General features: G+C 41.3%; 1 protein-coding gene across 4 annotated transcripts in view; it reads left to right on the top strand.

The window, feature by feature from the left end:
- The window catches only part of znrf2b (zinc and ring finger 2b), a 41,095-nt gene that overhangs the window by 12,524 nt on the left and 5,041 nt on the right, over positions 1–23,530 (top strand). For 2 of the 4 annotated variants that reach the window (XR_011686588.1, XM_071468233.1), the window contains exons 2-4: positions 13,907–14,002; positions 22,784–22,889; positions 23,406–23,478. Coding sequence is in view for 3 of the 4 variants with exons in the window: in XM_071468233.1 (XP_071324334.1) it covers positions 13,907–14,002; positions 22,784–22,889; positions 23,406–23,463 (260 nt within the window). In the remaining variant the exon portion in view is untranslated. Of the gene's footprint in view, positions 1–13,906; positions 14,003–15,529; positions 18,290–19,601; positions 20,714–22,783; positions 22,890–23,405; positions 23,479–23,530 lie in introns of those variants that run through there. The other 2 variants (XM_071468234.1, XM_071468235.1) reach the window with 2 other exon arrangements.

The raw sequence follows: 23,530 nt of genomic DNA, 5'->3' as shown, positions 1-23,530 counted from the left end.
AGATGTGATTCCTCCAGGACTGATGAGGGCAGTATGACAGCCCTGTGAGCGTCCTAGTCTGACAACAAACTCAAAGAGAAGAAGAAGGCACCTGGAATGACGGCAGAAAGTGAAGGTTCAGCAACAGCAACACGGATCTTCAGGGACAAGTTGTAGACAACAAAAGCTGAGTTAGTTTCAGTTCACTTTATAGTAACATGTCGTCAACATGTTCATGTCCTGAAATGTTTCTGCTATAGTTTGTGAAATGCAACAGCTGACATCTGCTGTAGCAATGCACCACACACAGCGTTCACAAAGGCTAACGTTAGCTTGCTTAGGCTAATGTAGCGACAGTTTATAACATTAGCAGGCTTCTGTCTTTACTGTTCAGTCTGTCCGAATATTGACACTGACATTTCAAACGAATATGTTGACACCGTGGGACTGTTGCCTTGTCAGTCAGTTTAAACTACAGCTGTACACTGACTGTGTGGAATTTCATTAATATTGGTGCAACTACCAAGTTCCTGGTATCGTGACATCCTTCGTAGAGTGCAGTGCGTCTCTGAGAAGCAGAATAATTAGTATTTTGGTGTAAAAAATGAAGCCTCAAAATGATGAGTGCATTAGTTATATCACTGAACAGCACTTTTTCACCCAGGGCAACAGAACAAGCTGTGAACACAAAGCTGACCTACTATCCTAACTACCTAATCAAGTTGATAGGGCTAATGTGTTAGCAAACAGTTGCCAATGCACGCAACCAGCAGGCACAGAGCAACATTAGCATTCATTTGGAGTTGTGTTTCTGGCCACCTGATTTGACCTGGTAGCTGAAAACCAAAACAATGAGCTGAAAGATACTAAAATGCTGTGGAGCTGAAGGGAACAGCTGAGCTGGTCATAATCCTCCGTGGGTTCAGCACAAGCAGATTACATTGCATTACATTATGAAAAATAACTCAAGAAAAGTGGCTTTAGGCTACAATGAATCATAATTGTAGCCTAAAGTCACTTTTCTTTAGTTAGTTAGTGACATTGGTGTTTTGTTGTTGTAGTTAACTACTTCCTGTGTAGTGGTAACTTGTATCTTCACCAGATACATTGAAAGTAACTTCCTCAAAATGTCCCCAGATCTTTCTCTTATGTCCCACGGTTGTGTTTCATGAACACCACTGTAGGTCATATACAGTAATGTTAGAGGGTATGAAGGTGTGTGAGTGAGAAAAATGGAGTTTATGAGAGCACAGTGTTGTCTCCAAGTATGATTTATGACCCTTTTGGCTTCTTATAGTTTATGATTATCATACAATTTCAACTGTTTCATTGTGTGGCAGTACAGACTCTGTCAGACCAGCCTTCCTGCTGATAACACACACACACACACACCACATCCTTATTTTACTATATTCATGGGGCATCACTGACATAATGCATTCCCTAGCCCTTCATCTTACCCAGCATAACTCAATGTGCACCCCCTCCCACACACCCACACACCCACACACACACACACATACACACATTAAGGAACCAGTCAGTAGGCACTCTTCTTTTTGCTTTTGAGCCCCGCCCCCCTGGTGTTTTTCTGAAGTCTTGTCCATCTGCTGAGTCTCAGGTGGCTGATGATCTACAGAACGAACCTTTACTGTCACTGTTAGCGACCACAAATGTGGAAGTGAAAACTATGGAAATCCCCCTGAAGCCCATACATTTTTAGGTGACGGTAGAATCTTTCACTTCACTCTGTGGAATCAGTCTTTCTGTGTAGAAAGGGTAAAAAAAAAACTGCTGGTGCAGTCCATGTGTTTCTTTAATGCTGATTCCTGGTGATCATGCCCCCCCACACCCACCCCCCCAGCCCCCCAATTTAAGATAAAAATCCTGAATTAGCTTGTTTTGTTGTGTTATATATTTGGAGTGATTAACAAGTGAAAGCAGAGCTGTAAAGCCCTTTGCTGGACTGATTCTTTGCAGCCATGTTGGCGGGGCTTTCTGACATATCAGTGTTTTGTTTTGATATTGTCATTGTCAGAAAGCTGGAGGGTGACTTGACTGTTTTTTCCCACTTCACTGCTCATAATTGCGATCTGAACTACTGAGGCATAATAACAATGCAGGATTGGCTGTTTACTGTGTTAGCATAAAGAATGTAGTGAAATTAACAGATATTTTCTTCTTAACTTGGTGCAAATATGTAAGTTTTGTTGATTTCAAGTTAATTCAATAGTGTCCTGGTCCGGAAAACTCACTGTCTTTAACCTATTAAGACCAGATGTGACACGTAGTATACAATTACACTGTTTTTAAGACACGTGACTGATAAAATGCTTTGTGATTCGCTGAAATTCAAGTTAGGAAGCTTTAAGGGAAATGATTTTGTTTGTTAATTCAGTGATTTTAGCCTGAAAAACAGAGAGGGGAGCGATACTGGAGCAGATTACAGCAGTTACCTGGATAAAAAACAACAAAGACAGCGACTTAGAAGAGTCAGACACTGACTTCAACCTGCTAATCTGCGAACCAGCCAGTCAAAGCTCAGGGTGAGACATGTTTGAGGAGGAGGAGGAGGAGGAGAGCCAGTGTCACTGCTTGCTAGAAGTAAAGATTCACCTGATGCCATGCGTTCACTAAAGCCATTATTTCTCAGCCTCTGACGCAGATAGAAACATGACATGAAAACCATTAGGCTTTTGGCTTTTATTCTAAATTGTTTCCCTGGAGGTTGTTTTCACACAGTGCTGAGGTTTTGAATGTTTTTTTAGAGGGCGCCTCAGGGTTAACGGGTCAATATATGTTCAATTAAGTCTTGGCTGTTTCTTTTTACAATAATGAAAACAATTTTATCTGAGGTGAAGGTTAGTATTGGGGTCAGTCCCGACCTCCGCACACAAATGTAACAGCCACTGGGAGCAGCCTCACATGTTGTTTTTGTACTGACTCTGGCACAAATCAGCTTCAGCAGCTGTAAGTTCTTCTTCAATGAAAAGTGAGAAAACGTAGAAGGAAAGTGAATCTGTGATGATTAAACACTCAAGTTAACTCAGTATCTTAAGTTTGTTGAACTTACTTTCTCAAGTTGAGTTAATTTATCTCAGTCTTCAGAAAACAACGTTGAACTAACTAAAGTTCAGTTAACTGTGATTTTTAAGGCAGCAGGAGAAACTTATGTTTCTGAGTTGAATGAATTTAAAAATGGGAAATTGAGTTGAAGCCTGTTTGTTTCATCCCTTTACAAGCAGAAATCTAAAACAACATGTGTATGGTTTTTAAGGGGAGTTAGGAGCTGTAGCACTTCACTGATTTGTGTCCAGCCAAAGCCAGATATGATCAGTTTTATAGCAGGTCTTCATACTGGCCAACAAATAGTGACAGCAAATAATGCCTTCCCTGAGGGAACTCTGTGCCCAGTGCACAGGTAAGAGAGTGGTGTTGATTTTCTCATCTAACTCTCAGAAGGAAGCATATTTACCAAAATGTAAATTGGTTGAAATTCAGAACTTTTACTTGTATGTCGTATTCTCTGAAACTGAAATTTTGTACATGATCTTACTTATTGTCATACATCTTATCCTGAGCCTTGGCTTCTTCCTAGATGTTACATAAGTCATTGAAAATGAAGCCATCAAGTAGCCACAATAAAAAGAACACATTCACCGTTTAATACCAGTGAAATAAATACAGTTTTTTATTGTGATTGTATTAGAGACCAGATCGGCTTGGATCACCTTGGACCTGAGTGGGATTATTTTGGTTTTTCCTCTGTTGCCCTGTTTGTGTGGGGTGCTAATATTTACTGATGGAGAGATGGAGACACTGACTGACGTAGGTAGAAGTCGGTGTTACATGAGCTTGACAGCGTCAAGCCCTCTCATCATTTACCCTACTTAAACCCATTTTCCCAGCAGCTGAAAAGCACATTTATTTATAGTCGTTCGCCCTATAATCGCCCCCCCTCTCTTAACATCTCAAAGCAGCTAAAACTATAGGTAACTATAGCCCCAAGTTTCAGGCCTGTTGAGACAGACTGAGAGATCCATGTCCACAACACGCAGCTACAACTGAAAAGTTTATCTGTTAATTTAATTTCTGAATTAATATAAAATGTGAGAGAAAAACAACAGTGTCCATCAAAGATTATTAAAGCCTAAGTTAACTTCTTCAACTTGTTTCGTTGTTGTTTCAAAAGCCAAAGATATTCCTCTCATTATCACATAAGATGAAGAAAAGCAACATCACCTCACAACTGAAACTGCACAATGTTTCTGCAGTGTTTCTGCTTTAAGAACAAAACATGAATCAATTAATCAATTTATCAATTATCAGAATAGATGCAGATTAATTTAGTATTGAATAATGGAGCATTAGATGTGAAGATTAAATGTGTGCAATATGTATGTGAATATATACACTTTGAAATATCAGGTGAAGCCATATTTCTGATTCAAACCATTACGTGCCATGAAATATTTTATGTCTTAACTTTGAATGTGAGATTCAACCAGTGAAACTGCAGCAATGTGATCAACTAGATTATTTTACCCGACAAAATCAAAGACTTGAAGTTATGTTGCAAAGACTCACAACTCTGTCTTTTTAACCGCAAAAACAAAATTCACTCATGATCACAGACTGACGCTACAGAGTGATGCTTCCATTACCTCGGAGACAATCTTTGCAGAGAGCAAGAAACTAGACATAACCGAGGTTTATTTCACACAAGTTACCTGCAGAATTAACCTGGTTTACCCCCAGCTGATAAAACTGTCGCTGGTGATCAACAGAACCATGTGGAGCAAAGAAAGTGAAAGTCACTGTTGGTACAAATGAAAACATTTTGTTCATAGTTTTTTCTTAATAAAAGAGCACCAAGAACTAAAAGAATAAAAAAAAAAACAAAAAAAAACAAACGTAAGCGAGGAGGTTGTGGTCCTGATGGGTCAACAAAACACATGTTGTTTCTATTATACATGACCGTTTGTTCTTATTACTGTAACCATGACAACAAAGATTGTCTAATGTTGAGGATGTACTTATTTTAACCCAAATCACCACCTTTTCCATTTCTTTTCCATGATTATAGTAACCATGGTGACAAAGATAGGTTTGCCGCTTTTGGTTCAATCAGTTTATTATTGTAACAACAAACAACCGAGGTCTGATACACCTGCTGCCTGGGCCACTGTTTCAGAAGACACTCCAGTGGGTGGTATCAGAGGGTTGATCAGGTTGGAGGTTGGTTGAAAGATAAGTGTAAGTGGAGTGTCAGCCTCTGAGCTTAGTGGGTCCAGGTATTTTTCCCAGACTACCAAATTGAAGAAGGGGCTGGATCTCAAAGTCCAACACACAGCAAAGGCTTCATCTGTTTGATTTGAACTGATGGTGCCAAGAATAAAAAAAAGAATATCATAAAGTCATACGTAAAGTCATAAAGGACATAAAATAATATTTCATTGGTACTACCTCAAAATATTCATGGACATTTCTCCCTGGACAATAAACTCTAACAATAAAGTTTGGCACATGTGCCAAAGAAGCAGGAGAAAGAGCGGAGGTGATTAGTTTGGTCATGATTCATGCCTCCCTTTGAAGGACCTTTTTCTTATCTCAGCCAGTTTTCAACTTTTTTCCTGCCTTTGTAGAAAAGAAAGTGAAGATTAAAGTGATTCTCGGTACGAGTATTCATACATTATGCTTGTAGGTGTTTGCATCAGTGTGTGATACCCTGAGCTCGGGGGGTTGGTGTGCAGCCAGGCCGGCCAATGATCAGTGAAGTGATCGATAAAATGATGATTCATAAATCTCATTTCACAGCGTGGAGTCCATGTGCTGATTCAGGGGTTTCGGGGGAGCTGAGTTAAGTACAGTAGATAATGAACACTGTACCCTGGGCTGCTCTCCAAGCAGCAGATCTGATGGGGAGCAGTGATAAGGAAACTGTGAGGGGCTCTGGTGAACAGTGTGTAAAGTTTTAAAGCTGCTTCCTGGCTCTCAGCTCATTGAGGAGAACTTTATGTGTCACTTTGGTCTTTGCCAGCACAAAGAAAAGAAGTGAGCACTGAACTTTAAATAGATTTACTGTAATCTCTTCTTAGCTTTTGTTCTTCATACATTCAGATTCTTTTTTTGTGCCGAATTTACCTTCAGGCAGAATGATGCAATTGTAGAAATAAACACATACTAGCACCATAAATGAGGACATGTGTGATATCTGTGTGAGGACAGTGTTGGTCCACACAGTGCCCAGTCACTGTGATGCATTGTGTGAAGTATCTCTTAGCAAATGTGTATCACATGGTGGAGGCCACTGTAAGTAACCACAAATATACAAATCCTTCAACAACAGAATGTGAATATGCACGAGATGAATAATCAGACTAGAACAATGAAAGTGTGTGTGTCAGTAGCTTATGGGCCCCAGCCAGGCAGAATGGCACTTGGGGCACCTTTTGAATGAAAATGTTTAATAAGCCTTGGTCCAATTTTTATAACCTAAATCCAGGTGATGATTAAGTGTCCATCTATCTACACATTATACTCTATATTTTCAAGCTTTCCTCCCATCACTGATACCGGCTCCTCCCTCTGTGTGGAGATTCGCAAACACTCTCAGGCTAGCTGAGTGAGGTCATCCCTCCAGCACATCCAGGGTCAATACCTGGAATTTTCCCCGGGGTCAAATGAATAAGTTGGTTTTTGGCAGATGGACTTCAGTAGATAGACCCTGAGGGCTCTTATCTCATATCTTCTATAATGCAAGTTTCAGATCGACACAGTTGTCATTTTCCTGTCCAGCACCCACGTTTTTTTATATAGCAAATACACTGAGCCCCATGGGTGTGTTGGTCTCAAAATGAGGTGTGGTCAGGTGCATTGTTGATGCATTGCTGTCTTGAGGCAGCGGAAAGCGACTGGTCTGAAATCAGCGGTGCAGTGAAATACTGCACCACTGACCTCAGACCAGGTTTTTGTTATTTTAAGGGTTATCTAGAGAGTAATATGTGTGTACATAGGTGGGCGCCCAAAGCACATAGACTCTGCCCGTTACACACAAGCAGAGTGTGCCAAAGTGTCTCCCATTCATCACCTACACTAAATTTGTGCCATCATAGTTTAATAATGAATGTATTTACTCATAACATAACATAGAAGATGTGTAACGTTATTTGTGTTGTTCTTGGCAGAGCTGTGCACAGCTCATTGATTCACTCAGCCCTTCCTTGCCCCTCACCCTTCAACCATGCACCTGAAACAGCGATTTTTTTTTAAATAGCAAAAGTGATATGGCCAGGGCCTGAATGCACCCTGCGCTTTAGCCTATGCACTTTGGGCTGTTAAAAAAAGAGCCCTCACTGTTTTAAGGCATCAAACATGACACAAATACTTTACCCATAAAAACAGAATTTCTGCATTATCAGGAAACAGGGACTTGCTCACCAAACTTAACACAGTGAGCTTCAAACACACATTTAAAATGCACAAGCAGATAAACTGATACTTTGGTCTCTTGATTTATTCGTCCATTCGTCCACACAACATTTGATAATGATGATTTTCAAAACCATGCTGACTGGCTCAGGGCCTCTACATTTAAAAGTCAAAACTAACATTCTGATATCCACTCATATCTCCCATAGTGCAGCGTAGACTGATCAGGGCATTTAATAAAGTCTGCTTTCATCACAGATTCACCTCGAGGACCAGCAGCGTAGACTGTGCGAGACTTTCTGACAGTTAAAGTTTTGTGGAAAATAGACAAATCTTCCCAAAGGTTTTTACATCCTTTACCAAATTACATCATGTGTGTTTATAGTGAGGCTTGAAATGAGGTGTGAAACTATGACTTTGTCCAGAACATCCTACAAACCGACCTTGCATCAATCATATTTGAGTTTCAACATGCTTCCTGTTTATTTGGCCTAACGTTGAGATGACTTAATTCTTCATCCCCAGTGGCTGAAAAGGTCGATGTGAGCTCCCTCCATTCATCCCCGTTCTTGGCAACATATTGACCCTCAACTAGAGTTAAGTTGGTCTTAGCTGGCTCGTCCATTATAGTTCTGTGCCAGGTCATTTTTGGTCTTCCAGGTTTTCTTTTGCCTGAAGGAACCCAGGGAGAGCAGATCCATCACTCATCAGCTGACATCCTGAGCCAGTCCACTTATTTACTGCCTATAGTTCTCAGGATATCAAGGTGGTATTTCATCATCTTGCTCAGACCTTGTAATGCCTCAGATCTGTCAGTGTTGTTTTTTTTATATTTTTTGCACACAAATCAGACAGTGGCGACAGAACAGGTATGGGAGGGTTAGAGTAACTAGTTATTTGGTCACAGATGGCTCAGATGAATAAACACATAGAAATTTGAAAAAATGCTAAATATACCTGGGCAACCCACCCAAGTAAAGTCTCTGTATGGTAAAGACTGTATCTCATTGATCAAGTTTGAACTCATATATGTTTTCTAGCCTAAGTAGATTCTCATTTGCACCCTTGGTTTCCAGCAGGGTTTCACCACAGGTGGTCGTTCAGTTACTTGAGAGTTATCTTGAGGGATAAGAAGCTCCTTTTAGCTTCTGTGCCAATGTTTCTGTTTACTGGCTGGGATTGTGAGCACTGCGCCCAACCTCCAAAGGCTCATTGCATGATTCCAGCATAGGTCTTCTCAATCTTGTAAGTATACCAGCAAACCTGTGGTGCACCCAACCCAATCAAGTTCTCTTCCAATGCCTTCAAAAAGGAAGCAAGCGCAAACAGATACCCACTGAATTTTTAAAGATGGGAAGAACTAGGGAGCAAGTGCTTTGTGTGAACTTGGAATGATAAACCATCATACTTGGCAAACAGTGCAGCAGTTCATGTCGATTGGCATGAGTAGGAATCACCCCATTCTCACCGGGGAGATGGCCTAGGTGCTCATCCAGGTGCTTGTTGTCTCCCACCTGGACTATTACAACTCTGTAGCAACCTCCTTGCTGGAGCCCCTGTATCTGTCATCACACCTCTGCAGCTAATCCAGAATGCTGCTGCCTGGCAGGAATTTAACCTTGCAGAGTGTCCTTCTTTCACCACACTGGCTCCCTGTCAGTGCTTCATCCAGTTCAAAAACCTGGTACTGGCCTGCAGGGCAGTGAAAGGAACTCCTCCTTCGTATTTCCAAGCCATGGTGAAACCCTAGACCCCAGACCAACCATTGCTGTCCTGTGCCCCACCTGTAGACATTCAGCCGTCCTATGTGAAAGTTTAGCTCTGCCATCACTCAGCAGACCCTGTGGTCACTCATCTCAGTCTGGGTCTGCACCCATCTACTTGAACTTAATCATTAAGCCTTTCGCTCCTTCTCGGCCAGTGTGTTCCTCCAGGGAATGTCGTCTGGCATTGCCATCCCTGTACACAAGACAATCTCAGTCCACCTTGTTCTCATTTGTGGTTCCCCAATAGTGGAACAAGCCACCAAGTTCTGTCAGGGGAAGGGCATTCCTCTCTATTTTCAAGAATCTTATTAGGTAGATGTTGTACCTAAAACTTACACAAAGGTTTCCCACTGTACTGTAGCTTTACTATTGTCCTTCACTTCTAAGTTGCTTTGGATAAAAGCGTCTACCAAATGAGTAAATGTAATGTAAATGTAGATGCTTCTCAATAGTGGAATGAGCTCCAGCAAACTCACTGCCCATGTTTCGCTCCCACACTTTCAGACTATATGTCAAAAAACCTTGCTAGCATTTACTTGTGTCTCGTTTAAACAAACAAACCAAAAACTAAGCTAAATCTATGTGGTTGTACTGTAGAACTGGATCTGTGTGTAGTCATTTGTTTGAAAGGGATACACTCCCTTTTTTGGATGATATCTAGCTCTTGCAGGTATGTGGTTTGAATGCTCTTATTGTAAGTCACTTTGCATAAAAGCGGCTGAATGTAATGTAATCAGTTGTCGTGGACAGTGCACATGGAGCAACAAAGCAGATGATGCATGGTTATAGAGCAGGGTCCTGGTTGGGTCTTTTCCTCGAGGCCATTGTGCTGTCTGTCACCTTAGACCAATCCAACCTCCCATCAGCCCAGCTGTCAGGCCCACAAGCTTCTCCACCATGACAAGGTACTGCAGAGAACAATGTTCATGTCTGTAATATCGTATCTGTAATTTTAGTGGTTGAGTTTTGAAAGAATTTCTTAAGCCAGTGGTCAGACAACATCCTCAAACAACAGAAGAGCACATAATCATAAAACAGAAATGCAACCAGAAAAACCATCATAACAGCACTGTTATGCTGTGGGCCTTCCTCTTTTCTTCTTCCTCTTCTTTCCAAAACCAAAAACGGTCAGAGAGGCTTCACTTTTCTCTTTAAGCCAGCCCATCAGCTTGTTTTATTCCCACACATTCATTGCTTTAATCTGTGCCTAGTGGCAGTTTATTTTAATTCTGTTTCAATGATGAGAAAACTGTGCTTTCTAATAATTTTCCCCAGCCAAACATTTTCCACCTTCCCTTAGTTTTGTTTTGGATATTTTTGCCTTGAGGCAGCAGATGTTTCATGTCAGGCTTCTCTGTTGTCTTAACTGACTATTTGTTAACATTCATTCTGTATGAATCCTCCAAAAGCAGCAGGTTGCTGTGGGCCAGTACAAATAGCAGGAAACTGAAAGATATACATCGCTCCAGGGTTATTTATAACACTTATGTTATTTGTGTTTACACAGTCCAGCTTGTGTGAGTGATTACTGGAGAAATATACTTTGAGAGGCCAGAGAGGATTTTATGCTACCAAAGCAGGTATGACATCAGACATGCATGAGGACACACACAGCAATTTAATTTCCTGCAGAGAGTACAGTTGACTGGATGAGTCATCACAGCCTCACAGGCAGAGCTCGGCTTTGGCTTTTAGCATTTTTCAGAATGACTTGTCGAGTCGTGCAGAGCTGGAACTCATCCTCGTCTCTCTTTCACATAAATACACCTTAGACCACATATTCCTGACTGTCAGCAGATGGCCAGGAGATCTGGAGAGATGCCATCCTGTGTGCGTGTGTGTATGTGTGTGTGTGTGTGTTGTGATTCTCTAAAATAGGTCAGACAAGCAGCCTGCTTCTGGCTGTGCTAATCTATTTATTCCATCAGTATCACAGCATGTGGACACATCTCACCATTTTTAGAAAGCTCCACACAACCATACACACTTTTACACTTCTCGTTCTGATGTCACCTGTCAGTGATATGTGACATTCTGCCCCCTGCTGCAGGGCTGTTATGCTAACAGATGATGGATGAGGTTTGCTAATCTATGTGAAAGGGCAGAGTGATGTCAGTGGAAGCTGCAGGATTTGCTCCTGTGTCTGAGACTTTGACAACATAATTGTGATGGGAATTGGAACAAAGGGATAATTACAACCAGGGCTGTGACTTGAAACGTTTTTATAATTATCTGTGACTTTTCATTTAAATAAATCTACTTATATACACTGTCACTGATTGATATAATGCAGTGGTGATGTGGACTAAAGCCAGATAGTAGCAGATCATTCCTGTTCACTGCGCAGCCTCCCTCTGGTATTCCATGTCTAATAAGATAAAGGAAGATATTTGTAATTTCATTCATGTTAACAGTTTAGTCATAATGGTTAATATGGAATAAATCATTTTAGTTACCTTCTAACTTCAAGATATTAAATAGCAGTATGATCCGGTTGAACTGTTGAGAGTAATGATACTAATAATGAGAATTAAGAAAAAGCTGCACTGATTAATATTTTTATATGAACAATGGATGAAATCACTGTATGCAATGTGGAAGATGTCTGACATTGTGATGAACTCCCAGAGATTTATCAACTCTGCATTTGTAGCATATTTTAGCTTTTATCATTAGCTCAAATTTCACAGCCTGAAAAAAAGCTAAAGACCAAAAAGCCATTGTCCTCTGCCAAACAGCAGACAGACACAGTCAGAGATCAGCTGGTGAACATAGCGGAGCTCAGGAGCTGGTGGAGACCAAGAACAGAGCTAAAAGAGAGGGAACACTGGACATAGAGTGATCAGGCTGCTGAAAACATAATAAAATCTAATGTCCCTGAATAGGTATTTGTTTACATATATTAAACAATATTATAAGGTCATAATATGTAATTGTTGTGTTTAGGGTTTGCTGCACTGACCGTAAATCAGCCAAAAAATGAATTAATAAATGTTCAAGTAAATTAAAAGTCCTATATTTGACACTTTTCTCATGTCTTATTTGAAGTGTTGATACCAATAAGAATATATTTGAATTTTTAGTACCAAAAATCATCTCAGTGTAGTTTTATATCTGTCTCTCACACTTCTCTCTGAAACTCTTCTTTCTGAGTGACGCACGGCCAGGCTAACCACAGGCTACGGATTATAGCCCACGAATGTAGCTTGATCAAATTCATAACTAAAATGCTGAGGTATTTCAGACAAAAATAAAACCATAGCCACTGATCTGTAATATCACTATCTTTGTGAAGGCTGTACAAAGTTAAAACAACACAAAAACAATGGATGGTGGCTCCGGGCTGATCGGGGTGGGCTGTGCTGCAGCGATGGCTGATGGCAGTGACTGCATAGTTGTGACATCACAAAATTATACAAGTTATGACGGCTTGTTGAAATTGAAAAAGACACGTAAACCTCACTTTATACTGTACAGGGCCTTTAAAGAGTCAGTTTAAAGAAACTAAGATGTGCACTCATTGGCCACTTTACTGGGAGCACCTATAAATCTAATGCAGTCCAGTACAACAGCTTCAACAGCTTTAACTGTTTTAATTAATTATTCATTGAATTACACTAAGTGTATTATTGAGGTTGTACTTTGCAGAGGTCATAGATGGACTCCATCCATCCATTTTCTTCTGCTTATCTTGGGTCAGGTTGCAGTGGCAGCAGGCTCAGCAGGGTATTCCAGATGTTTTCCAGCTCCTCCTGGGGGGTGCTGAGGTTGCCCCAGGCCGAGGAGGCTCTGACTGATTGTTGAACCTCAGATCCAGGAGAAGCAATGTGGACTCCATTCTGGCTCTGGACCAGGGGACCAGCTCTTTACCCTTGCTGGAGTGCTGAGGGAGTCATGGAAGTTTGACCAGCTATTCTACATGTGTTTTGTAGACTTGGAGAAGGCGTACGACTACGAGTAAGGGTGCTGTGACATTGTTCTGGACTGCATTACAGTGATATGTTTTTTCTTCCTCCCTCATGTCTGTAGATGAGGTGGGCAAAACATTAGAAACACGTCTCAGTAAAATGAGGTCCAGCTCACCACCACCACCACCAGCTGAGCTGTGAGCTCATATAGTCGAATTAAAAAACACTGACAGTGTCGACAAAAGCTTCTTAAAGGTCAAACCTTTGGCAGTGGTGTTCTGCTGGAATGCATTAGTTGTATCTGCAGTGATAAACTAAAGAGCTGGCGGCAGCAGGTGACAGCTGCAGGTGAAGGAAAGGTCGAGGCAGAAATCTAAGACACAGGTCAGTGACAGGAAGCAGTTGGTAGAGATTTCACAGTTTCTCAATAAATGCACAAAGAGAACTCACCATGAGAGTCAACTCAATGAACTAACAGCGAGGAGCTTAAATGCTGTGATCCGAGGCAGGTGGAGCTGAGGCGGTGCAGGATGGGCCAGCCAGGACAGTGTGTATGGAGTCAAAATACACCGTTGTGAATATGAAGTGTGAGGTTGAAGGTTCCTCCACTGGCAGTGACTGATTTGTTCGGAATAGATGCAGGATCTGTTGTGCAAGATTCTTGTTCCCAGTCCAGGTCAAACTGACAGGTGAAAAAAAAAACACATCAGTGGTCCTGAAGGCAGAGAGAAAAATATGAACCTGAGGACTGGTGGCCAGTCCACCCCTCCACAGATCATCTAATTGTCTTATTCATTGTATCATGTTTTCCTTTTCCTCCAGGCTTCAAGTGCCCTATCTGCTCCAAGTTTGTGTCCTCAGATGAGATGGATCTTCATCTGGTCTTGTGTTTAACCAAACCCAGAGTGACATACAACGGTAGGTCTGACCATTGACTCACTTTACAAGTACTAATCATATGAAATAGGTAAGAACATGTAGGCCTGGTCAGTGTGAGGAAACTGCAAGAAAATAGAACTATAATATGAATAAAGATATGTGAAATAACTGAAAATACACAGAGGATTACATCCTAATGTTAAAACCCTTCTTATGTAGCTTATATTTGTCCTATAGATGATTGTAACATTAAGAAATACACTACCTTCCTCATGAAACTAGAACAACTCTGTGGTTATGTAACCTGATCCTCTGTTTGCCGTCTGCCTCTCTGTGAAGTGTTGTGTAATCATCCGTAATATTTCCAAAACTGTAGACTAAGACTGTGGTTGCCTGTGGGCAGCCACTTGTTTTATTTATCAGTGATCTGTTGTACTCTCATGTATTTAACAACCGTGGTTAATGTGACTGGGGGAAAAGTCCTTGTTGCTGTTGTTTCCTCGATGAACGTCTTGTGAGACCCAACCTAAATGGATCAGTTGTAGAAAGGTGGTTTTAAAAAATCTCCACATTGAAGTTACAGTGTGATACAATCACTCTGCTGAGACACTTTGATAAAGATCCCTCAAGTGTGCTTATTAAAGAGACGTGACCTTCGTCTCATTGCCACATTTTACTGTGGAAGAATAAACTCGTCACTGATCTCATGGAATCACAAGCTTCTAAATGACCTCAGGTAAACATCATATTTGATCAGCTGATATATACCAATATCAGTCCAATATCAGTCTGTCTAACAAGCTCAAATCTGACCGTGGTTAATTTCCTTTATCTGTGACTGTTCCACAACCTTAACTGTGTATTTATCACTGTCACCATGACGACAAAGGTTCTCTAACCTTAACGAAATATTTATTTTGACCTAACCAAGTAGTCCTTGTGCCTACACTGTTACCATTCCACAACCTTAACTGCATGTTTATTGTTGTTACCATGACAGCAAAGGTCAGTAAGCTCACCACTGGTACCCTCCTATTGGTCATAACAGAGGGCGGGACAAATGACCTATCTGGTGGTTTGGGTTGGCGGACAGATACTGTCTCTGGCTCTGACCTGTCTCCTGGTGGATATCACTTCCTCCAGGTGCACAGGAAGTACACAGGCAGGTGTATGAACAGAGCTGCTGGTGTTGCAGCTGCGTGTCTGTGCATTCATGTTGGTTAAAAGCAGTGACATCAGGAGCCTGACTCCCAGCAGTGGTTTGAATCTGATCGGACTTGTGGGATTCTGTCTGTCGAAGAGCTTACATTACACATCAGCTCATCCTGTATTTCTCTCTCAGCATTGATGAACCACTTTCACTCCCTGTGTCTGCGTAGATGTTTAACAACCTTTTTCTTGAGTGGAAACCATCAAGGAAAATGATCACACAGTACAGCAGACAACTGCTTCTCTGGTCTGTTCAGCTCATGTTTTAGTAATGAATTTATTATTTCTACTCTCTAAAATAAGACTCAAGACATTTCAACGTAAACTTTCACACTTTCCTCCACATTTCCCTTTCAGCTGAATGTCTCTGGGGCGAGTTTAGTTCCTCTTTGAGTTAGCTGACTTCCTGTTCAGCTGTGACAGATTCCTCTCTGTCTTCCTGTCCATCAGTCATATGATGACCTAGTCTGATCAGGACCCTGCAGGATAGAGACATAACTCAGCAAAGGACATCAGTCAGTGAAAAACACTGACGCTGTCTTCATCTGCCAACAAGAAGTCCTTTATCCATCACTGTGTGTCCTGAAAAGTCTTTTTATTCTACTAGTACAAAGGCTGACTGATTTGTGACCTGGACAGATTGCTGTTAAATTTGGGTCACACATTCTTGTTCTCCATAGGAGGAATTCTGACCTTTTCACTGACCCCTGACCTTTTGTCTGGTCCTATCAAACTCCACTGCTAACAGCAGGTTGGAGTGCTATGAAGACATACCATGATATGTCCTGAGGACATTTCATTCTCCCCAGAGGCTGGATCCCCTCTTCTCTATTTGTCCCACATGCTTTCATCCAAGATTTCCAGCTTGTATTAACATGTAAATCTGTGTTTGGACACATCTGAATAAAGAAGTCTCGCTGTCTGGATTCTGGATTATCTGGATTCTGTCCACATTGTTTGGGTCTCAGTATGCGGGTGGGTTTTGTCAACAATCATGTGTTGGCCCAGGTGGGGAGGGGCCAGCTGTAGATTTTTGACAAGCAGCATGAGGGTACATCCACACTAATACCTTTTCATTTTAAAACACAGATTTACGAGACGATCTCCATCCAAATGACTAATTTATCTCCGTATGAGAAATGATCTCTGTCCACACTAGCACACCAACCATTCAGGTACACTGTGCATGCGCGACAGGAACAGGAAGCAGATTGTCTACTCTGCAGCTGGTTAATTGCAGAAAATACCACGAACGAGGAACAGCAAAGACAGTTGTAGAGTTAAGCTGCAGAATATAACTGAACAACAGCTGCTGCAAAGACAACAAGTTCAGTAACACTTTCATTCATGATCCATGTTGTTTCACCACTAGTAGTCAAGGCTGATAAGAGCCAATCAGGAGCCACTGTGGGTGTCTATGTCATGGTTTCCTGATGTCTCTGATTCTGTTCGTTCAGACTACAACACAACCCTGAAGTTTTCATAACTATTATAACGAGTCCAGCAGGGTTTCCAAAAGTCTTCATATTAGATGCTCAAAAACCCTGGAGTCATGTTGACACCAGAGGTAAACAAAGCAAAAGAGATGAGTTTTTAAAAAACCCAGTAGTGTGGACGTAGCCTCAGACAACCTGAAGAGGTGGAGTTAGGTCATCTTTCACCTTGGGAGGATGTTTTTCAGAAGAGTGTGTTTGTCCAAATTGTACAGATTGCGTTTAGACATGGCTGAGATCCAGACAAGCTAGAACATCCACATGCAGGTCACAGGTTACTGCCAGGTGTAAACGCTCCACATGTTTTGGGCGAGCTCTCGACTTTTCCACCAGAAGCAACATCAGGCTAAACTTTGAACCTGAATTCCCAAAGACGACTTTTGGCTCATGAAAAAAATGTTGTGTGAATTTAAAACAATGTTTGATTAGCCTCTGAATGTGTGGTTTAGCCACTACACAGATAACTGATTTGAATGGCATGTATTAAAGCATAGGTATCTCTCAGCAAACAAACTTGAGCATATGTTAGCAGCATGGATAACAGGGAAGGCACAGCTAGTCAGCCGTTTCTCCACTCTGGTCCTGACTGAGATGAGGTACAGACATCTGAGGAGGAACTGTAAGGACTTCCCCTGACTTTATTTCAAGCACCATCAGACGGTTGACGCTGGTTTTACTGAAATATCTCAACAATTGTTGTTGTCAAGTTATTTGTTTTTACAAAACCCAGTGTCACAAATCATAAAACTGCCTCAATTTAGGTCGGAAAAAACATTTTAACAGATAAAAACAAAGAAACCTCAAGAGAAGCAACAGACAAGAGATCCCAGGAGGCCAACATAGTGAAATTACAGTGTAGACAATCAGAATTATAGAAACACAGTAAACATAAATGTAGGGTAGTGGTTGTCAGGATTGTCATTAAATTTGGTGAACAGAGGAAGAAACATATTACCTGACCTTTAATGTAGCGCCACCAGCTGGCTGAAGCTTTCATATTTCTACATCTACATGGACACACATTCAGGGTTCTCAGAGGATGAATCCTGATGTCTCTGGTGACCCCCCTGACCTCTGGACGGATTGGCTGGTGTATACGTTGATGAAAAGATATCTGTAGAGTGAGCGACGTTCTCATCCTCCTCAGCATCCTTCATGCTTAGCGTTAATTAGCAAGTGTTAGCATTCTCAGCCTCAGCTGTGAGAGCTGCGTTGATAGTTTGTTCATGTGCCAAACATGACATGTGATTTAAACTGTCTGTCAGTGGGTGGATGAAGTGTCGTGGTCTCTGAGCCCAGAGATGGTGTTTGTGGTCATTCTAATAAGATAATCAGCTGCTCAGGCTTTCCCACTGTCTGCATGCTTAACACACAAACACACACAAACACACACACACACACACACACACCAGCATGTCATTGTAGTTTATCAGAACAGATCCAGTATCTGTCACTGATCTGATGATTGACATGGCCAATCAGAAAGAGGAAGTGATGTAAGGTGACCTCACGTCAATACACACACAGATCTCTAAATATATGCACCACTGGGTCATGATAACAGAAACACAAACAGCAGCTGTCGTGTGACATGACATGACACAGCTCCTCCTGTCTCTGTGTTTCCATACAGCTGCATCCCAGAGGCTGAGATTCTGATTTATAACCCGTGGTGAGCCGGACTCTGTCAGACCCAGGTCCTACATTCTAGAAAACAACCTAGACAAAGACACTAGAGGTCAACCTGCCGCAGTCAAAGCTACTCATCATAACATCCCAGTTCTTCCTGCTGGTGTCTTTACAGAGGTCAAAGGTCAGCCAAGCATTTTTCAGCCGTTGAGTTTTTTATTAGAGCTGCCATTTTTTAAAGGAAGCAGTATCAGCCAGAACATCTTAAGCTGCAATGACACCATCATGTTACAAGCTCATTATACATCGGCCTTTTAAAATGAAAGTAACTATTAAAGGTCCATCCAGTCTAAAGGTAGATGTCCATGTGTTTGTGATTATAAAGCAGGTCTAGGTTCTATATTAATACTGTGAAAGTATCAAAGCCTCAGTCCACAGAGAAATGCACACAGCCTGTATTCAGAAACTGAGCCTTAAAACCAGCCGTCAGGACTTCTGGAACTTTGTGATGTCACAACAAAGCAGTCAGCACCCTCAGCCACACCCCAAGCCCCGCCCACCTGGACCTACCATCCAACCTTGCAGGATTTCTCTGAGGTTTCTCTGAGTGTTTACCTGAAATTGGCTCAGATCCTCTCTTCTGATTGGCACTCTGACCTGTTGTCACTAGAGCTCCAGAGAGAACCTGAGAGAGGAGGTGTAAAACTACACTGAGATGGTTTTTGGTTCTTAAAACCACAAATATGTCTTCTGATGGAGATCAACACTTCAGATGAAACACTGGAGAATTTTAAATATGGACCTTTAAACAACCAATTGACAAAATTAACTATACAAAAAAATGGAACTCCATCATATCAGAGCAAGTAGATGCTGACTGGCTGTTATTAATCAATTAGGTGGTGAACTGTGACCCCTGGAATAAGGCCCTTGATTGATTAGTTAATCATTTGAATCATTTTGCCACAAATTGCCACAAATTCACCTGTTCCCGCTCCTCTAACATGTGGATTATCTCTTCTTCTGTTCTGTTTTTATAGCACAGCAAACAGAATATTTTGGGGCTTTCCATGTGGAAAACTGTCACAAGAATTCTTTGCCATTTTCTGATATTCTATAAACCAAACAACTAATCAGTTAATTGAGAAAATAATTGGCAGAACGGTTATGAAAATTCTTAGTTTATTATCCAACCAACACAAGAGGCAAAAACAACTTGGAAAGCAAAGTATATAGAGAAGAAATTCTGTGGCTGACAAGCTGGTTCCACAGTCAGTGTGAATCCATTCTATCCTTTATCTGTGCAGTGTTTCCTGTGCCACTGGCTGCCTCACGACCCAGGCATATTTCCACCCCTGATCTGAACAGAGGGCAAAGGTGTCCTGCTCTTTGTCCAAACACCAGAGAGCCGTTTTGACCTCATCTGTCCACAGCGCTTGTTTCCAGAATGGCTCTGGCTGATCCAGATGTTGCTCTGTAAACAGTGTCCCTCTGATGACTCCTCCCCGTTGACCCTGCTGTTCCCAGTGGAACGGAGCACCAGCACTCCTGTGTCCTGCAGCCATGTTGGCTTCGTCTTTCTGCTGAAAAGACCTGTAGTTCTGTCTGAATGTTTTCTTGATTATCTTGACTTTCACATCCACCATCACTGTCATTTCTTTATGTCACTTCAGGCAGTGGAAATTTGAAGCTGGAAGTGCTTTGATTTTTAGGCCTCAGCGCCGGAGGCTGATTGTTATCAGGTTGTCCATATGCTCCATTCTCGTGGACATGGTATCTCAGTAATGCCTCGATGGAACTTCTTAAAATTTGGCACGAACTTTCTCTTGGACTCAAGGACAAACTGATTCGATTTTGGTGGTCAAAGGTCAAGGTCACAGTGACCTCACAAAGCACAGTTTTGGCCTTGTGAACAGAATGTGTCCCTAACTCCTCAAGGGCATTTCTTCAGATTTGGTAAAAACATTCACTTGGACTCAAGGACAAACTGATTAGATTTTACTCAAAGGTCAAAGGTCAGGGTCAGTGTGACCTCACAAAACTCTTCTTAGCCATTAATCAAGACTTCATACAGCAATTATGACAACATTTCACACATGGTTAATATTTTATATGACTCTGGATAAACAGGGATGTAATCTGAAACTAGGTTGAGTGGCGGAGGGATACAACCGTGTGACGGTTTCAGTCAGTTGCCCATGAGCCCATGTTGTTAAATCTTGGCCTGTCATGCTATCTATTTCCCACTGCCTCCAGTCTTTATGCCAGGCTAACCAGGTGACTGACTCCAGCTCTGTGCTGACACACATGACACAGGCATGAATCTTCTTATCTGACTGTCAAAAACAGATGAACTGTTCCTTTAAAGGAGAGGTTTCTGTCTCATCACTGGGAAACAATGAGGAAACAGTGTATTTGGAGCTGCTCTCAGCTGTTTGTGTGGTGATTATCTTGAACTTACAGTCTGTGTTTCCTCATCATCAGTGTCCAGCCTACATAGCAAATCAGGTTCAGCTGCAGTTTAGCTTTGTTCTTCTGCTCATCCACTCTCTGTCTGGCACTGGATAAAGAGAGAAGAAAACTGACATGGAGTGTGAACATATATGTGTCCACACACACACACACACACAGATGAGACCTTCTCTTCCAGTGTGCAAAGCGTGTGTCTTTGGCCACTAAAACAAACATTCAGCAAACGAGACAACAATTTTAAAAAGACAAACCTCTGAGTGTGTGAGTGACCGACACTGTCAGGACATAAAAGATGTTTCCCTCAGCTGAGCTGCCGTGTGCTGCAGCCCATAATAACTGGCTTTTCCAGGCCTATGTGGGTTAATCCACAGTTACATAAGGCCAGGCCTAATGACTCTGTGTGTTTTGCTGCAGGTGATCGGTTTAATGGTGCACATGCTGACTTCCACGTCCTGCTACAGTGCTATGCATAGCAGAGCAAGATGAATACAGCTCAGTGTGAATGCTCACACACACACACACACACACACACACCCATAGAAAATCAATGACACTGAGGCACATCAGTTGGAATAAAAACCAGATGTTCCTCAGTAGTTATGACATTATTACACTATAACTCAGAACTCAGGGGTCGCACCACATCCATCTTCAAGCACAGCCTTCATTTTGATCTCAGCTACTCACCTGTGAAGTTTCATGACTGTATCTGACACCATTCATCTCTCTAGTGGTTCCCATGACAGGAAGTGTCTCCAGGACCACTTTTTACCATGATGACACACAAACAGACTCACAAGGGGATGATAATACCAGCCATGCTGCCCTGTCTGGTAATTAACGATGCCTTCAGGGACCTTTAGGAAAAACCTGAATTCTGACCACACATACACATATAAATAAGAAAGCAGTAGCAGAGACCCACAGGATTCTCTGTGATCTTCAGTCACAACCATCGACCAGCAGCTTGTTTATTTTTACTATTTTACTATTTTATTACTGTGGAATTAGTGTAAATACTCATACTCATACATATCTGACACATGCATGTTGCTTTATATTATTTATAAAACTATTTAACAATAGTATATTTCCACCAGTTATAATCACTGTATTTTTGCTACACTATTTTATATTACATTATATGCTATATCATTTATCATAGTGATCAATTTCTATTACATACATATTTCATGGTACTGTGTTATTGCTGTATGATATATGTATGGTATATATACTATACTTATAAATCACATTATGCACTCATGCATCTATATGTTGTATTTATTACTCATACTTCTACCCACAGTATATACCTACACTTCAAAGTAGTGTACCTCCTACAAAGTATTATAATAATAATAATAGCTTTTTAATGTCATCCCTTCAATTTCTTTAACTTCTTATTTTATCTGTATTTATTTCATTCAGATGGTTTATTATTCTTAATTTATCAGGATCCATATATCAACCTATTAAAAATCAGATTTTCATCCCAGCGATTCAACATAAAACAGTGTGTATCTGCAGTAAAGGACACATGGAGTTTTTGTTAGTCCATATTATTAACCAGTGTGTGTGCTGGTGGTTGAGGTTGTTTATCAGACATGGGGTCTGTTATTATGGGCCCAGGACTCAGGTCCAGATCCATCAGATTTATTCAGGTTTGATGTTCTTGATCTCCAGAGGAAAAAAAAAACTTCTTAAACTTTTTTTAAACTGTGAGTTTTCCTTTGGCTCCACCTTCAGGAGAAACTGTGAATCACACAGGAGACTGTTTTCTAGTGGGAAAACTGCAGTGAACTTTGATGCACACGTCAGTATTTCCAGTAAAACATTTTAATTGTCATGATCTTGAGGACTTACATCAAGACAAATAAATTTTAAGTAGGAAAAGAAAGTAGAGCTGGATCAATACTAGATTTTCCCACAGAAGCTTTGTTTTCTGAAGGGTCTTATAATTCTTTCTTTGCCTGTCGTGTCTGTGTGTGTGTGTGTGTGTGTGTGTTCCTGACAGAGGACGTCCTCTCTAAGGATGCAGGAGAATGTGCGATCTGCCTGGAGGAGCTGGTTCAGGGAGACACCATCGCTCGTCTGCCCTGCCTCTGCATCTACCACAAGGGGTAGGAAGCTGCATCGCTTCATTTCTCTTATGATGATCAGGTTCTTCAGCTTAAATCCAGCTTTATTTACAAGGTGGTTCTCCACAGCACAGGATTACCAAAACTCAAGTTATTATATTCACACATTAGTGGTAGAAATCCTCATGTTAAAGGACTTGTTTAATGAGTTTAAGATTCTTCGGAGCTCAAACATGGATAAAAACCACTGCTTCACTCGATGATGCAGATCAACAGATGACGTCTTCTGCAAAGTGACGTCATCCAGCACCCAGCTGTGTGAAAGCTGTGAAAACTGCACAGACAAACCACCGTGCACTGTTTCGTCTGGTTAATGGGCTTTAAATTAACCTAATTAATTACACTTCATTACAGTTAAAGTGATGGAGAACTGAAAACAGAGGGATTGAAATGGAACAGATGTGATGTGACTACATGGTATCAGCAGATGTACCCAAACAGAAGCTGAGGGTTAACATGTGATTAACATGAGCACGTGACGTTCGATCTGTGTTGCAGCTGCATCGACGAGTGGTTCGAGGTGAACAGATCGTGTCCGGAGCATCCATCAGATTAAAGCTCGTTTGACCAGGTAACGTGTTTGTAGAGTTTTTATAAAACACATTTTAAGAATGAATTTATGA

This window comes from Trachinotus anak, unplaced genomic scaffold (genome assembly GCF_046630095.1).
Source record: "Trachinotus anak isolate AG129_WGS33_773 ecotype Australia unplaced genomic scaffold, CSIRO_AGI_Tana_v1 ptg000032l, whole genome shotgun sequence".
In the NCBI taxonomy this organism is placed as follows: domain Eukaryota; kingdom Metazoa; phylum Chordata; class Actinopteri; order Carangiformes; family Carangidae; genus Trachinotus; species Trachinotus anak.
Note: the sequence above shows the minus strand (reverse complement) of the source record. Positions and strands in the feature narration are given on the sequence as shown.